Raw genomic sequence first — 16,310 nt, forward strand, 5'->3', positions numbered from 1 at the left:
GCCCCCCCCCCCTCCGCGCTTCCTCCCTGGTAACCAGTGGACCTTCGACACCAGCCCTAGGTTTGGCACCGGCCGTGACTCCTGCCTTCCCAGAGCGGGAATGTTGTGGCCATGTCCAGATGGGATCGGGGTCCAGATCGACACCATCACCCCGGAGGTCAGAGCGCTGTACAACGTCCTGGGCAAAGTGAAGAGGGAGCGAGAGGAGTACAGGAGGAGGTGAGGAGCACAAGTTCATACATTTGTAAAACATGCCATCTAGTGGTGAGACTGTAGACATTACCAACACCCACAGGACTCTTCTGACCCCCCTCCCCCCCACCTTTAGCCAACCATGTCCACGACAAGAGTGAAAGTTTAACTCACATATACAGTTCTGTTTGTCGGCCAATCAGTGAAGATGAGCTTGACCTTGAGTCACCTGAGGGAACGTTAGCGTGTTATCATCTCGGGGAACATTAGCGTGTTAGCATCTGGGGGAACGTTAGCGTGTTAGCATCTGGGGGAACGTTAGCCTGTTAGCATCTGGGGGAACGTTAGCGTGTTAGCATCTGGGGGAACGTTAGCGTGTTAGCATCTGGGGGAACGTTAGCGTTTAGCATCTGGGGGAACGGGAACGTTAGCGTGTTAGCATCTGGGGGAACGTTAGCGTGTTAGCATCTGGGGGAACGTTAGCGTGTTAGCATCTGGGGGAACGTTAGCGTGTTAGCATCTGGGGGAACGTTAGCGTGTCTCCCTGCTACGTCTCTCATCATATTCTGTTGTTTCCTTTTAATGATTCTGCTGCAGATGACGTCACTGTGACATCACTGTGACGTCATCTGCGCCTGTGTTGTTGTGAATCTGCTCCATGTTATTCAGAGAAGTGAGGACTGACCCGTGAGGCCACACACACACACACACACTCTGATCAGGACCTGTCTGTGTGTGTGTGTGTGTGTGTGTGTGTGTAGATGGGAGGAGGAGCTCACGGCCAGGCTGGAGCTGCAGGACCGACTGATGGAGCTGGAGGAGGTGACATCATCAGAACACAACAGGAAACATAGACGGAGGTCAAAGGTCAGAGGTTGAAGCTCTTCCCGTCTGTGTTTCCCAGGAGCTGCAGGAGAGTGAAGTGTGTCAGGACGAGCTGACGCTGCGGCTGAAGCAGCTGAGGGCGGAGCTCGTTCTCTTCAAAGGCCTCGTCAGCAACGTCAGTGTGTTTCTGCTCCAATCAGATCACGCCGCTGAGCGCTGACCCGTTGTTAGCACGTCACCGTTAGCATGTGGTGACTCTGCACCGCTGTCTCCTCCAGAACCTGTCCGACCTGGAGACCAAGATCCAGGAGAAGGCCATGACGGTGGACATGGACATCTGCCGCCGCATCGACATCACCGCTCGCCTCTGTGACGTGGCCCAGCAGCGGAACTGCCAGGAGACCATCGACATCTTCCCGGTCAGAACCAGAACCAGAACCAGAACCAGACCTTCACATATGATGACGTCATTAACCACGCCTCTGTCTTCAGGTGGCCACGCCCCCCGCCACCCTCAACCTCCGCGTCAGGAAACCCAGCACTCTGTCGTTCAGAGAGGGAGACGAACTGAGCGTGTCTGAGAGCGATGGAGGCGGGGCCAGAGAGGAGGAGTCATGTGGCACCAGCACATCCACCAATCAGATCAACGAGCAGACGAACAAGATGTTCCACCAGCTGTGAGTGACCCAGTCAGTCACAGACGTCAACTGACGTCAACACACTTGATGTATGTGTGTGTGTGTATGTGTGTGTGTGTGTGTGTGTGTCCAGCAGTGAGTTCGACGACGACAGCGACAGTCTGGTCTGGGAGGAAACTGAAGAAACTCTTCTTCTGTGGGAGGATTTTTCTGGAAACTCACAGGCAGCAGAAACACTTGAAGAGGTACGTGCACACGCACGTGCATGTGCTCATGCTCGTGCACGTGTACAGAACAGAAGATTTTCATCAGACCAGAAAAGTATCTGTGACCATAACTGGGTGATGGACTAGTACTGTATCTGTACTAGTCCAGGGTCTGGACTAGACACTGGTACCTGGTCCATGGACTAGTACTGTATCTGTACTAGTCCAGGGTCTGGACTAGATACTGGTACCTGGTCCATGGACTAGTACTGTATCTGTACTAGTCCAGGGTCGGGACTAGATACTGGTACCTGGTCCATGGACTAGTACTGTATCCTTGAATGTTGTTTTAAATTCCACTTCTCCAGATCAAAGGTGTTTACAGCTGACCGTTAGATCATGACATCATCAGCGCTGATGGTCAGGTGACCAGTTATAACCATTAGGTCATGAGCCAGGCTGACAACAAACTAGTTAAGTCTGGGTTAAGAACTAATTAGTAACTTACAATCAGAAGCTCCTCCTCCTGCACCTCCTCTTCCTCCTACAGAGAAGGTGACATAGTTGAAATCATTAACCATTATGTCCATGTTGACCTAGTGTCTCTCTCTCTCTCTCTCTCTCTCTCTGACAGCAGCATGAAGAGTCCATTGAGAAGGTGATCAGTGACACAGAGACTCTGTTCAAAACCAGAGAGAGAGACTATCAGGACACCATCAACCAGATTGAGGTCAGAGGTCACACCTATCTGTCTGTCTGTCTGTCTGTCTGTCTGTGTGTGTGTGTGTGTGTGTGTGTTCTCAAACATGTCTGTGTTCAGCTGGACCTGGCGACAGCCAAGAGTGACATGAACCGACACCTGCACGAGTACATGGAGATGTGTTCCATGAAGAGAGGACTGGACGTCCAGATGGAGACCTGCAGGAGACTGATGATGTCCCAGGGGGACAGGTGAGACACACACACAGACTGATGATGTCCCAGGGGGACAGGTGAGACACACACACACACACACACACACACACTGATGATGTCCCAGGGGGACAGGTAACAGACAGCAGTTGTTGTTGTTTGAAACCTTGTCTGTGTTTTTACTAACCTGGTTAACGACTGATTTGAAACCCTGATCTGATTGGTGCTCACATGTCACATGTGCGTCTCCTCCTCACTCACATGTGCGCCTCCTCCTCACTCACATGTGCGCCTCCTCCTCACTCACAGGGAGTCTCCTCCTCACTCACATGTGCGCCTCCTCCTCACTCACATGTGCGCCTCCTCCTCACTCACATGTGCGCCTCCTCCTCACTCACATGTGCGCCTCCTCCTCACTCACAGGGAGTCTCCTCCTCGTGTGTCTCTGATGGTGAATGATGTGGACACTGAAGAAGGAGAGACGAAGAATCCAGCTCTAACACCTGAGACGGACAAGAACCGATCAAACTACAACCTTAAGACTGCGGCTCCTCCCCTCCTCCGGAGAAAAGCCTGACACACACGCACACTCACGCACGCACACGCGCACGCACGCACGCACGCACACACACACACACACACGTTTCATCAACAAAGCAGTGAAAATAAAAGTGAACACAGATTTAAGTCGAACCTGAACACAAACCATCTGTGTCGTCTGTCTTTGATCCTCGGGCACTGTTAGGAGATCAAACCTGTGGTCTGTGGGCCATTTTTCCATTAAGGGGTCAAAGGTCAGGGTACATGGATTTGACCGTGTCAATCAGGATATCAACGTACGATAACGTTTTCACTGCCGTCAGGGTCAAACGTTAGCAGAAGAGAGGAAGGACAAGACAAGAAGACGAGTGAAGTCAAAGTTATAGACGTAGTTGGTCAATGAGCTTGGTAGTTATTGAGATAGTTTGACTTTGGCTGCTGCCCCCTGGTGTCCAACACAAGCATCACAGACACAGCAAGGTTTAAATTTCAACAGCAACAGCTTCTTTCCATCTCTTCACTTCCTGTGACTAAAACGTCAGTCTGGTCTTCACACCGCGTGTGTGTGTGTGTGTTTATTCATTTTCAAAGACTTTTTTTCAAAAATAAAAACTCACATTTGTTCTGGTGACGTTGACCCAAAGTCTAATCAAAAACCGTCATTGGTCCAGACTGGCTTACTAACACAGTAAGTCCCCTGTCTGCCACCAGGGGGCGGGATGGTGACCTGGCCCGTGACCTGCTCCAACACTGTTGTTCTACAGATCTGATCCTGCAACATCCAAACTGTGCCCCCTGGTGGAGACTTTGTAGAGCTGGTTTACAGACCGATGTGGTTGAGGTTGCGGTGACGCCAACATTGACATGAGAAACTTTTTTTTTTTATTTAGGTTCAAAAACATAATAACATTATAACAATAATATTAATACAGAAATTCAAAAAAGAAAAAGGAATAATCGCTTTTCTGCCCACGACCTTCAACATAAGGGTCAAAGGTGAGACACGGGCGGGAATTCAAACGTCCAGAAAAAAGTCTGTTTAAGATCAGAGGGCGGGGCAGTTGAGTGGGCGTGGCTTCAAGCTTGGTCTGTCGTTCTGCTGTGCACCAATCAGGAATGTGGCTGTGAGGCAGGGGGCGGTTCCCGAGGTAACGAGACGACTTTCAGTCTACTGCTGTGACATCTGAGCAGGAAACAGGGTTCACATCAGTTCAATACCCACAATGCACCACTCTCATTATCACTAATCACTGCGCTGACAGTCGGTACCGATCAGAACTGTTTTGTCTCCAACCTGTTCTTCTACTGAGATTTGACCTTTTAACCTCTGTGTGTGTGTACCTGTGTGTGCAGGATTTTGGCTCTGTTGCACTGCGGCTCTGTTGGCCTGTGGGGCTCTGTTGCGCGGCTCTGTTGCCCTGCGGCTCTGTTGCCCTGCGGCTCTGTTGCCCTGCGGCTCTTACCTGCTGCTGTGTCTGTGTCTCTGGACCTCGACTCGCAAGTCGACTCAGGATGTTTCTCTCCGACATCTGCAACCGGACGGCAACCGGTGGTATCCTGGCAATGGTTGCTGGGAGACGAGTGACATCAGCCTTCATGTCACTGAGGAGTTCCTCCAACTGTTTCAACACTGGAGACATTCAGACAGAGAGGGTCAGAGGTCAGATGGACAGTTGTGGCCTCCTGCTCCTGCTCCTCCTCCTCCTCCTCCTCCTGCTCCTCACCTTTGTGCAGCACAGCGTTGGCAGGTTTGTTTCCAGACATGGACTCTTTACTGAGGTGTTGGTGAGACTCAGCCAAACACTCCACCTCACTGAAGCGGGTGTTCAGAGCCATGGAGGGGTGGGAGGGGTCTTCAGACATGTTGAGGTAGGCAGCTCTACGGAGCTGCTCCTCGATCACCAGGGCCTGTTCTAACAGCTGGAGGACAGAGACAGACAGAGAGAGAGATTTTATTTAAAAAAAAAAAAACAAAAAAACTAAACCAGCAGATGGAGCTACTGAGAAGTTCCTCCTGTGTCGTACCTTGAACCTTCTCGCCAGAAACTTGTTCTTGATTTCCAGGAAGTTCCCTCGATTCATCTCTCCTTTGAAGGGTTCGTTGAGGATCGCGAACTTCACGTCGTTCTGAATGTCCTGCCAGCGAGCGTAGCCGTGTCTGATGGGGGCGCTGTTAAGGTCGCTACATTCAGATCATGAACATTTAACAGTTTAACCTCGGACTGATCTGGTTCTTGGACCAGAGGTTAAACATCACAATAATCAAGCTCTGCTCTGATTGGTCAGGTGGTGTCAAGGATACTGGATGATTCCAGCCAGCAGCCAGTAGTCATGGCGACGGTGCCAGATCTCGTTGGTTTTCTTGGTTACCGTGGCAGCGCGCTCCTCGTTCTGCCACAGAGAGTGGAGTTCTGGGAACAGAAATATTCAGAGGTCAGTAAAGAGTACTACTAGTACAACTAGGAACATTTACAAGAACCAGGAAGTTAATCAGGAACCAGCTCCCAGTTCCTGCAGGGATCAAAAACTACACAGGACTTTCTGAGAGTCCAGGAACTGTTCAGGAGGACGTCAGTACCTGTGAATCCTCCGTCGGCGATGTTGAACATGAACCTGCTCTTGGCCTTCTTCTTCTCCTCGCTGCTGGCTGCTGAGGCGGCGCCGTCTTTACCACCGTCTCCGTTCTGTAGTTTTGTGGACACCTCCTCGTTCTTCCGCTCCTCCTTCTCCTCCTTCAGATCTGTGGAGAGGAAAACAGGGGGGTGATGAGGTGATGTGAATAAAGCAGAGGACCTGGACCTGGACCTGGCCAAGGACGGAGATGAAGACCTTTTTTATCTTCAGCGGCCGGGGTGGCGTCCATCTTCTCTTCTTTCTTCTCTTCTGATGGAAACAAAGAAACAACATCAGAAACAGGAAGTACATAAATCTACACAAATGTTTGTGCAGCAGGGTCAACTGACCTTTGACCTCCGGCTCCTCTGCTTTGACCTCAGATGTCTCCGTCTTTGTTTCTGGAGGTGACTTGTCCTCCTCCTCAGCCCCTGGACTCTTCTTCTCACCCTCTCCATCCTTCTCCTTCTCTCCATTCTCAGCTTCTCCGTTGCTGGGTTTGTCCGTCTCCATGGGCTCTTCTCCGTTCTTCTTCTCCTCCTGCTGCTCTGACGGACTCTTCTCGTCATCGTCGGGGATGGAGATGACCTGAAGGGGACAAAAGGTCAGGTCCAGACCTGGTCTCTGGGTGAGGACCCCCCTCCACCTCCACATCTCCTCACCCTTACCTCAGTGGTGGAGTTCTTCACAGGCTCTCTGCCGTTCTTCTCCACCTCGCCGTCTTTTCTCGCCTCCTTCTCGCCGTCCTTCAGCGCGTCGTCGTTCTTGGAGTCGTCCACTACAGAGACAGACCAACGTTGGCGTGTTTTCTGTCTTCACCCCCGACCCTGCGTTAATGTGACAGTGTGGGCTCGCGTTACCTGGAGCCGGCGTGTTGGGCTGCGTGTCTGCGGGCGTCCCAGTAGAGGGCGTTTTTCCGGGCGAGTCGGGCTGGGCCGCCGCCCTCTTGTTCTCCTCTAGCTCAGCCATCCAGGGCATGGACCACTGACCGTTCACGTGCTCAAACTCCTGAACCTGGGAACACAGGCGGTCACTTCCTGTCAGTCATCAACACCACCCCCACAGGTCAGCTGACCCCGCCCACAACAGACACGGTTATTTTGTTACCTTCTTACGGATCAGCGACATCACACCAATACGTGTCAGGACGTGCTGTCTGGACAGCCCTTCTCTGGGGACGCCGTCAGCAAACGTCTCGGCGCCGTCGGCTCCGGGTTCACACAGGTGACGCATGAACAGAGACACGTAGGCCCTGGGGGGAGGGGAGGAGGAGGGTTAGGGGGGGAGAGGAGCTCAAGGTCAGCGCCTGGACGGACGTCAAGTACAGACAAAACCAAGAGCTTCCTTCAAAATAAAAGCCCCTCAGCTGTGCACAGTGAAATAAACCTTTGATTTAACTCAGGGACAGTCAGAGGACCAGATGTGGCCCGCGGGCCGTACTACACACAGGTGTGGTCCGGATGGACTGAGTTCAGAGACTCCATCGTCAGTTTCTTACTTGAACTCTTTCTCCGATTTCCCCCGCAGGTCTCTCACCAGCCACTGGGTGGTGAAGGCATCCTGTGGAGGCATCCCATAACGCATCACTGCATTCAGGAAGGCCTTCCTCTGCCGGGAGTTAAAGCCCAAAACCTGGGAGAGGAAAAGAAAAGAAAAAAGAGCAAATGAATAAATCAACCTTAGAAACAGGAAGTGGTGTTAAAAATGAGGCTGGCGGTCTGATCTGCTGCTCACCTCAATGTTGCCTCCCACCCTGGCCAGCAGGGGGGGCAGTGGCTTATCTTTGTCGTTCCTCAGGCCCTTCCTGTTGGGCCTGCGAGAGTTGGCTGCAGAGACAGGAAATGAAAGTGAAGATTCCGGGCGTGTGACTTCCTTCGGACAGAAATGATTTGATGAAAAAACTCTCACCTTCTGTCCGCTCGTCAAAGTCTTCGTCTCCCTCCTCCGAGGCCACAGAGTAGTCTGATTGGCCGTCAGATTGGTCGTCCTGCCAGTCGGCTGTCGGAGAATGGATTTGAATGTTACGGTCAGTGATGTGCTAACAAACGTTGTTAAAAGTTAGCAACTCCAGCGTAACGTCAGAGAAAAAGAACAGAAATGATGAAGAGACAGGAGTTTCTCCTGCAGGAGGTCAGTCATCACCTGAAGATCGCCCCCTGGCCTCACCTCTGTCCTCCTGTGAGCCGTCGTTGTAGTTGACCTGTTTTCGGATGCGTTTTCCTTTGCCCAGGTTCCGGGCCAGGTCTTCTTGCTGCTGCTCGTAGTGATGACGCAGCAGCTTCTCCCAGTAATCTGGATCCACGCTCTCCTCCTGTTTGATGATCTCCCGCTGCACCTCCTCCTCCTGCAGGTCACAGATGGTCAGTGGTGTGTGTGTGTGTGTGTGTGTGTGAGAGAGCAGGGACAGACAGAGAGAGAACTCCCCTCCTCAACTCACCTCCTCCTCCTCGTCTTTGACCACGTACTGAGCCACCTTGAAGGAGCTCAGGTACTCGTTCATGCTCTGCAGCTCCGTGTCGTCGGTGGCGTCCTGGTTCCGGTCCAGTAGACGGTCGATGGCCTTGTCGTCGTAGTGAATGATGCTGCTGTCCTCCTCTTTGTTCTCACCTGAGGAAGACAGTGGTGACAGCTGTGACAGAGAACACCGCCACCGTCTGAACCCCCTGCAGCACTAGTCCACAGACACAGGGGGGCGCTGTCATGTGCGGATTAACGGTCCCTTCAAATGTTTGAATGACTTCACGATCGTCTGTGACATGAAGTTAGGGTTCCGTACAAAACAGGTCCTCATTTAGCAGGCTGACATTTAGCTTGTCGCTAACGTTGAGCTCCGTCCTCGGTCTTCCTCCTTCTCACCTTCTCCTTCGTCTTTAAACAGCTCCTCTGTTCCAAACTTCAGGATGTCGTCCAGTTCTTGTTTGGACATAGAACCCGTCTTGGAGCCCAGACCAGGTCTGACCACCAGGTGGGTCAACATCATCTTCTTCTTGGCCACCTGGACACAGAGTAGAAGTGGGAGAGGTCAGCTCGGGAGCCTGGATCCTCCTGGATTTGAGGAGGTGACTTCTCCTGTACCTGAGTGATCCTCTCCTCCACCGAGGCCTTGGTGACGAAGCGGTAGATCATCACCTTCTTGTTCTGACCGATACGATGAGCTCTGCTGAAGGCCTGCAGACAGAGGACGGACATGTTGACACAACACCAGGGACAAGGCACAAATGCTGGTTCTGAAGGTGGAACGTCTGGTACCTGGATGTCGTTGTGAGGATTCCAGTCGGAGTCGTAGATGACCACGGTGTCGGCGGTGGCCAGGTTGATGCCCAGACCTCCAGCCCTCGTGGAGAGCAAGAAGGCGAACTGCTGAGCACCAGGAGCTGAGAGGAGGAGATGTTCCGATCAGATGTTCTGGTGGTCTACTGCTCCTACAGGTCTACTGTGACTGTCTGAGTGACTCACCGTTGAAGCGATCGATGGCCTCCTGTCTCATCCCTCCAGTGATTCCTCCGTCGATCCTCTCGTACTTGTAGCCCTCATTCTCCAGGAAGTCCTCCAAAAGGTCCAACATCTTGGTCATCTGGAGCACAGAGGAGACAGTGGGGTCAAAGACCGGGACTTGGCCCTGGTAAAGGTTCAGTGTTTCAGGACGCTGGTGTCCACCTGAGAGAAGACCAGGACTCTGTGCCCCCCCTCCTTCAGCTTCCTCATCATCTTCTGAAGCAGCAGCAGTTTCCCAGAAGCCTTGGTGAGAGCGCTGCCGTCATACATGCCGTTGGGCATCTTTGGGGCTTCCTGTGGGAAGAAGACAATCAAACATCCACGTCAGAGTTCTTCTCTGAAGGAGACCAGGCTCACAGCAGCAGGGTGGTAGTTCTGGTACCATGGCAGCACCAGGAAACAGGTACGGATGGTTGCAGCACTTCTTCAGGTCCATCACCACGTTGAGCAGAGAAACCTGGTTTCCTCCTCCCTTGGTGTTCAGGGCCTCGAAGTTCTTAGTCAGGATGAATTTGTAGTATTTTCTACAGAGAAGAGACCGAGATAATTCACACGCGTCAAACACTGACTTTGGTGGGGGTTTTTTTCTCTCCCTCTCTCTCTCTGTCCCACACCAAGTGACCACAGGAGGCAGCAGTGGACCAGCAGCTGTGACTTTCCTGGTGTGTCGCTCAAACGCTAATCACAGTAGGTCAAAGGTCAACACAAGTATCAAAGTGCAGGGACTGACTTCTGCATGGGACTGAGCTCCACCCTGACGATCAGCTCCGTCTTTGATGGCATGTGTTTGAAGACGTCGGCCTTCAGTCTCCTCAGCATGTGTGGACCCAACATGTCGTGGAGCTTCTTGATCTGATCCTCCTTGGCGATGTCCGCAAACTCCTCCAGGAAGACCTCCAGTTTACTGAGGAGACAGAGAGGAGTCAGAGGAGCACTGGGGGGAGGAGCAAGGCAGCGGCGGCCGTCAGCTGTGCTGCACCTACTTAAACCTCTCCGGGGTCAGGAAGTTGAGCAGGTGGAAGAGCTCCTCCAGGTTGTTCTGCAGAGGAGTTCCCGTCAGGAGCAGCTTGTGCTGCAGCGGGTAGTTGTTCAACACACGGAAAAACTGTGGGAACAGAGGAACCAGACGTTGACTGGGCTGAAGTCACCGTGTGACTCCACAGGAGAAGAACTGCGTGTGGACGCCTGTACCTTGGACTGGTTGTTCTTCAGCCTGTGGGCTTCATCCACCACCAGACAGGCCCAGTCGATGGAGCCCAGGATGGCCATGTCGATGGTGATCAGCTCGTACGACGTGAGCAGGACGTGGAACTTGATGGACGAGTCTTTCTGTTGGAGAACATCCAGACACCAACATGAGACCAACTTCATCAAATATACAGTTAAAGGGGCCGTCTGTTCCTTCTCTGACCTGTAGGTGGTGTTGAATTTAAAACAAACGCATATTTAGCACTGTGTGTTAAATGTGACCCCGGGCACAGTGTTGGTGACCCCCAAAACCACACCCCTCCACCCCCCCCCNGACCTCAGAGTCTGACCTTCATCCTTGATGCCTTCTTCCCCCCTCTGATGGCGTTGTCCTCAAATGAGAACTCATTTTCTCTGATCACGGCTCTGCTGTCTTTGTCGCCAACGTACGTCACCACGTACATGTCGGGGGCCCACATCTCAAACTCCCTCTCCCAGTTGATTATCGTGGAGAGGGGAGCGCTGACCAGGAAGGGACCCTTGGAGTGACCCTGAGAGGTGGGAGACCAGAAGGGGGTTCAGTAAAGACCAAGTCACATGTTCACTCCTTTACTGACGGTTTCAAGAGATAGATCTCAGGCGTCGGACGGTATATGGCCACCAGGGGGCAGCAATGAGCCTTTTCATGAAAGATTAACCATACAATAAGATAGATGATAAGATGAGTGTGTTCCACAGGTGTGAAACAGTGCAGTCTTAATGACATGCTGTGGCAGCAGAAGTGTTGAAATTAAAAACAATAGCTAATAATTAAAGCTCTAAAAACAGAAACTTCGACTTCACTGAAATATTGGTGAATTATTTGACAAGGCACCTCTTTGTACAGCGAGTAGAGAAAGACGGCCGTCTGCACCGTCTTGCCCAGACCCATCTCGTCAGCCAGGATGGTGTCTGTTCCCTGCGCCCAGGAGAACCTGAGCCAGTTCAGACCCTCCAGCTGATACGGGTGCAGGGTTCCACCTGTGCTGTCCAGATACTCCGGCTGACGCTCAAACTTTATGGTCGGCTAAAACCAACAAAAAACAAAGGAACGATCAGTAGATCAGGGTGAGATTACACACACACACACACACACACACACACACACACCCTGCCACGCCAGAGTGCACAGAGAAAATGAGCATTTATTCTGTAGACTCTGGTGTGTCAGGGGGAGGATTCCAATGTTCCAGACTAAAGAGGTCACATCAATCTCACGTCAATGACAGGGTTCTCTGGAGGCCTCTCTGGACGTTTCACTCGTCCTTTCACTTTGATCTTCTTTCCCGGTCGTCCCTCCTCTCCCATCATCAGCTCTCTGGAACACACACACAGCCAATCAGAGACAGCTGAGCTGTGTAACAGTACGTGTGCCTGACAGTCCACTCACCTGTGGTTCCAGTACTGCTGCTTGTAGGTGTCAAACTCTGGTACGTCCATGTCCTCGGCCTCCCAGGTGGCCTGGTCGTAGGCCAGCTCCCTCCACTTGATCAGGTAGTGAACGTTGTTCTTCCTGTCCACGCTGAGACACAACAGAGAAGACAACACTGAGTGACAGAAGTTACATCTAAGAGACGGACCTTCACTGCACCACTGCACCACAGCACACATCCAAATGTGACCTCTGCTGTTAACCCATCACCACAGTCAGCAGGGGGCAGCGTTAAGCCCCACAGTGCCTTGCTCAGAGCACCGGAGTGGTGACTTGGCAGCTGGTGGACTCGAACCTGAAACCTTCCTGACCAAAGTGCGCTTCCTTGACCACTAAGCCACCACTCTGCCTCGGTGAAGATCCCATAATTAACATTTACTGACTAGCTCTCAGGTAGGGGGCGCTCACAGAACCCACCTGTGGTTGAGGATGCGGTGGATCATCAGCCACTCCATCTTAATGCCAAAGCGCAGGTACTTCTCCTCCAGCCGAGCGTACATGGGATCCTTGTTCTTCCTCTTCACGCTCTTGTCCTCCTCTCCTTCTCCAAAGTCAATGGGCGGAGGCTCGTCCATGTCGTTCTTCCTCTGGTAGTTCCTGAACATCACCTGGCAGTGGAGCTCCAACTAAAGGAGGACAGAGGAGAGGGCACAACATGAACAGTTGCTCTTTCTCTCGCCCTCACAGCCGTGGTTTCTCGTCAGGTACCTGAAGCTCTGTGACCCAGGAACAGTGCCAGTACGACATGTTGGACCACTTGGCAAAGAACTCCCTCTCCGGTCGCCCTGCCAGCGGGGCGGGGTCAGGAGTGTCGGCAGGAAGATCAGGAGGTCGGGGGACAGGCGTTGGAGGAGGAGGATCTCCCCAGCGCCAGGTGAGGATCTTCTGGACCTTCCCCTTCATGGACGGACACTGGAGGAGGAGGAGGAGGAGAAGCAGATTTTTATATTTCAACTGCTCCCTGAATGTAAGCCCTGGGCCGAGGTTCTGAAGGCGCCTGATGTTGACCCACCGTGCAGCGCGGACAGATCCACTCTCCGTTGGGAATCTCGGGCAGCGGTGGGTTGAGACAGTGGATGTGGTACGAGGACGGACAGGAGTCACAGCACAGCAGTTCACCTCCGTCTTTACAGACGCGACAGAACTCCATGTGGTGGTCGTCCTCCTCCGTCTCTCCGGCCTCACCGTTGTCCTCCTCCCCCTCGGAGGCCTCCTCCCTGGCCTCCCATTGGATGCCCTCCTTCTCCTGGACACGAGGACAGAAACAGACCATGGTTGTTGCTCTAGTGAACGGGACTTTTCACACTGTGCAGAGTCAGGTGTGAACTACAGCGTGAACTACAGCGTAAACTACAGCGTGAACCGCAGTGTGAACTACAGAGAGAACCACAGCGTGAACCACAGCGAGAACTACAGAGTGAACTACAACGTGAACTACAGCGTAAACTACAGCGTGAACCGCAGTGTGAACTACAGTGTGGACTACAGTGTGAACTACAACGTGAACCACAGTGGGAACTACAGAGTGAACTAGAGCGTGAACTACAGAGTGAACTAGAGCGTGAACTACAGAGAGAACCACAGCGTGAACCACAGCGAGAACTACAGAGTGAACTACAACGTGAACTACAGCGTAAACTACAGCGTGAACTACAGCGAGAACTACAGAGTGAACAACAGCGTGAACCACAGCGAGAACTACAGAGTGAACAACAGCGTGAACCACAGCGAGAACTACAGAGTGAACAACAGAGTGAACCACAGCGTGAACTCCAGTGTGAACCACAGAGTGAACTACAACGTGAACCACAGTGGGAACTACAGAGTGAACTAGAGCGTGAACTACAGAGAGAACTACAGCGAGAACTACAGAGTGAACAACAGCGTGAACCACAGCGTGAACTACAGCGTAAACTACAGCGTGAACCGCAGTGTGAACTACAGAGAGAACCACAGCGTGAACTACAGCGTAAACTACAGCGTGAACTACAGCGAGAACCACAGTGTGAACTACAACGTGAACTACAGCGTAAACTACAGCGTGAACAGACGTAAACTACAGTGTGAACTACAACGTGAACCACAGTGGGAACTACAGAGTGAACTACAACGTGAACTACAGCGTAAACTACAGCGTGAACTACAGCGTAAACTACAGCGTGAACTACAGCGTAAACTACAGCGTGAACTACAGAGTGAACTAGAGCGTGAACTACAGAGAGAACTACAGCGAGAACTACAGAGTGAACTACAACGTGAACTACAGCGTAAACTACAGCGTGAACCACAGCGAGAACTACAGAGCGAACTACAGAGTGAACTACAGTGTGAACAGAGGTGCCTCCTACACAGTGTGAACTACAACGTGAACTACAGCGTAAACTACAGCGTGAACTACAGAGAGAACTACAGCGAGAACTACAGAGCGAACTACAGAGTGAACTACAACGTGAACTACAGCGTAAACTACAGCGTGAACCACAGCGTGAACTACAGAGTGAACAACAGCGTGAACCACAGCGTGAACTACAGCGTAAACTACAGCGTGAACCGCAGTGTGAACTACAGTGTGAACCACAGAGTGAACTACAGAGTGAACAACAGAGTGAACCACAGCGTGAACTCCAGTGTGAACCACAGAGTGAACTACAACGTGAACTACAGCGTAAACTACAGCGTGAACTACAGAGAGAACCACAGCGTGAACTACAGCGAGAACTACAGAGTGAACAACAGCGTGAACCACAGCGAGAACTACAGAGTGAACTACAACGTGAACCACAGCGTGAACTCCAGTGTGAACCACAGAGTGAACTACAGAGTGAACTACAACGTGAACTACAGCGTAAACTACAGCGTGAACCGCAGTGTGAACTACAGAGTGAACTAGAGCGTGAACTACAGAGAGAACCACAGCGTGAACTACAGCGTAAACTACAGCGTGAACAGACGTAAACTACAGTGTGAACTACAGTGTGAACAGAGGTGACTCCTACACAGTGTGGGCAGCTCCAGGTTCCCTCCGGTGCCTTCTCCATGTCGGGGTCCAGACAGACCATGTGGTAGGCTCTGGGGCAGGTGTCACACAGGATGATCTCCCCCCCCTGCTGACACACCTCGCAGTAGTCTTGGTGGTCCGTCTCGTAGCCGTCCCCGTCCTCTGCTTCTGAGACAGATGAAAAAGAAAACGTCTGACTTCTGGTGTGAAGACCTGGGGTCTGATGTACCGAAGTTGCTCACGCCCTGTTCCGCGTTCACGTTCAGATGTATCAAAACTGAAATGATCGTAGAAATGGGCGGAGCCTCGTGTCAAACCTTGTGTAACCCTATCCTTTTCAAAAACACACACCTCACCTCTTCTCTGACTAGGACCTACAGTTCCTCCTGATGATGTCACCTGCAGATCATGTGATCCACTGCCTTTTCAAATGTATATGCACATATTTTAACGTAGGTAGGGAGCGTGGTGTGGTAATTCCTCATGTGCGCTCAACGCCACGTTGGGATGTATGAAATGTACTTGGGTCATCAGGATTTTTCCTACGACCGACTCTGGATTTTTGCGTACCCCCTTTTTCACGATGAAATTTACGCACGTTCAGTACATGAGACCCCTGGACCCGAGGACGTCCACGAGGATGAATCACGTGTCCAGAACCACCGACAGACTCTGGGCAGGAGGTCACACCATCGCCCCCCAGAGGAACTGAGACGTTAGAACGCCTGCAGCTCGACACCGTGATCATGTGACTCGGCCTACACTGGAGGACAAACATGGTGACTGTGTGCTGACTCACTCACACTGACTGCTGTGACTGTCAGTGCATGTGCACGTGCACGCGCCTCCCACTGTTTAGTCCACAGACAGGTCGTCGCTGCACTAACGGTAGCGACAACATCAGTATCACACACACAGGAAACAGAACCAGAACTTGTTCTTGTCACCACTCCCACTTCACGTCCAGAGAAACCTGAGCTCACACCTTTCTTCTTCTTGGGTTTGCTCTTAGCGGGCTTCTTCTTGGAGCGGCTGCTGCGACTGTTGGATCCCTCAGACACCGACACGCTGTTCATGCTGCCGTCGTCAAAGTCACTGTCCACGTCAGGCTCGTCCTCCTCGCTCTGAGGGTCACAGCACAGTTAAAGAATGAACCACAGCACAAGTAAAAACAGCACCTCAGGTCAGGTCAGGAGCTGGGATGGGGGGGGGGGGGGGGGGTGGGGAGGGGG

General features: G+C 52.2%; 2 protein-coding genes across 7 annotated transcripts in view; one reads left to right on the forward strand and one right to left on the reverse strand.

Annotated features, from left to right (window-relative positions):
• LOC103393777 (intermediate filament family orphan 1-like) overlaps positions 1 to 4,336 on the forward strand; it is a 7,807-nt gene extending 3,471 nt beyond the window's left edge. The window contains exons 2-10 of the mRNA XM_025064993.1: positions 7 to 219; positions 954 to 1,014; positions 1,097 to 1,192; positions 1,296 to 1,436; positions 1,510 to 1,694; positions 1,789 to 1,900; positions 2,499 to 2,591; positions 2,682 to 2,812; positions 3,197 to 4,336. Of these exons, the coding sequence (XP_024920761.1) occupies positions 7 to 219; positions 954 to 1,014; positions 1,097 to 1,192; positions 1,296 to 1,436; positions 1,510 to 1,694; positions 1,789 to 1,900; positions 2,499 to 2,591; positions 2,682 to 2,812; positions 3,197 to 3,350 (1,186 nt within the window). The 3' untranslated portion in view covers positions 3,351 to 4,336. The remainder of the gene's footprint in view (positions 1 to 6; positions 220 to 953; positions 1,015 to 1,096; positions 1,193 to 1,295; positions 1,437 to 1,509; positions 1,695 to 1,788; positions 1,901 to 2,498; positions 2,592 to 2,681; positions 2,813 to 3,196) is intronic.
• LOC103393776 (chromodomain-helicase-DNA-binding protein 4-like) overlaps positions 4,179 to 16,310 on the reverse strand; it is a 19,100-nt gene continuing 6,968 nt past the window's right edge. For 3 of the 6 annotated variants that reach the window (XM_025064905.1, XM_025064904.1, XM_025064906.1), the window contains 32 exons: positions 13,093 to 13,326; positions 12,789 to 12,992; positions 12,498 to 12,706; positions 12,039 to 12,170; positions 11,867 to 11,966; positions 11,484 to 11,675; positions 10,960 to 11,160; positions 10,613 to 10,750; positions 10,405 to 10,526; positions 10,152 to 10,325; positions 9,804 to 9,945; positions 9,584 to 9,715; positions 9,383 to 9,500; positions 9,176 to 9,300; positions 9,002 to 9,094; positions 8,783 to 8,921; positions 8,364 to 8,533; positions 8,069 to 8,270; positions 7,835 to 7,924; positions 7,661 to 7,752; positions 7,425 to 7,558; positions 7,034 to 7,178; positions 6,787 to 6,940; positions 6,595 to 6,704; positions 6,277 to 6,514; positions 6,143 to 6,196; positions 5,892 to 6,053; positions 5,616 to 5,724; positions 5,339 to 5,471; positions 5,038 to 5,233; positions 4,777 to 4,943; positions 4,179 to 4,496 (listed from right to left, as the gene is read on the reverse strand). In XM_025064905.1, coding sequence (XP_024920673.1) covers positions 4,482 to 4,496; positions 4,777 to 4,943; positions 5,038 to 5,233; positions 5,339 to 5,471; positions 5,616 to 5,724; positions 5,892 to 6,053; positions 6,143 to 6,196; positions 6,277 to 6,514; positions 6,595 to 6,704; positions 6,787 to 6,940; positions 7,034 to 7,178; positions 7,425 to 7,558; positions 7,661 to 7,752; positions 7,835 to 7,924; positions 8,069 to 8,270; positions 8,364 to 8,533; positions 8,783 to 8,921; positions 9,002 to 9,094; positions 9,176 to 9,300; positions 9,383 to 9,500; positions 9,584 to 9,715; positions 9,804 to 9,945; positions 10,152 to 10,325; positions 10,405 to 10,526; positions 10,613 to 10,750; positions 10,960 to 11,160; positions 11,484 to 11,675; positions 11,867 to 11,966; positions 12,039 to 12,170; positions 12,498 to 12,706; positions 12,789 to 12,992; positions 13,093 to 13,326 — 4,626 coding nt within the window. In that variant the 3' untranslated portion in view covers positions 4,179 to 4,481. Of the gene's footprint in view, positions 4,497 to 4,776; positions 4,944 to 5,037; positions 5,234 to 5,338; positions 5,472 to 5,615; positions 5,725 to 5,891; positions 6,054 to 6,142; positions 6,197 to 6,276; positions 6,515 to 6,594; positions 6,705 to 6,786; positions 6,941 to 7,033; positions 7,179 to 7,424; positions 7,559 to 7,660; positions 7,753 to 7,834; positions 7,925 to 8,068; positions 8,271 to 8,363; positions 8,534 to 8,782; positions 8,922 to 9,001; positions 9,095 to 9,175; positions 9,301 to 9,382; positions 9,501 to 9,583; positions 9,716 to 9,803; positions 9,946 to 10,151; positions 10,326 to 10,404; positions 10,527 to 10,612; positions 10,751 to 10,959; positions 11,161 to 11,483; positions 11,676 to 11,866; positions 11,967 to 12,038; positions 12,171 to 12,497; positions 12,707 to 12,788; positions 12,993 to 13,092; positions 13,327 to 15,076; positions 15,247 to 16,063; positions 16,222 to 16,310 lie in introns of those variants that run through there. The other 3 variants (XM_025064908.1, XM_008330857.3, XM_025064907.1) reach the window with 2 other exon arrangements.

The sequence above is a fragment of the Cynoglossus semilaevis genome, chromosome 18, assembly GCF_000523025.1.
Source record: "Cynoglossus semilaevis isolate Cse_v1.0 chromosome 18, Cse_v1.0, whole genome shotgun sequence".
Lineage (NCBI taxonomy): Eukaryota > Metazoa > Chordata > Actinopteri > Pleuronectiformes > Cynoglossidae > Cynoglossus > Cynoglossus semilaevis.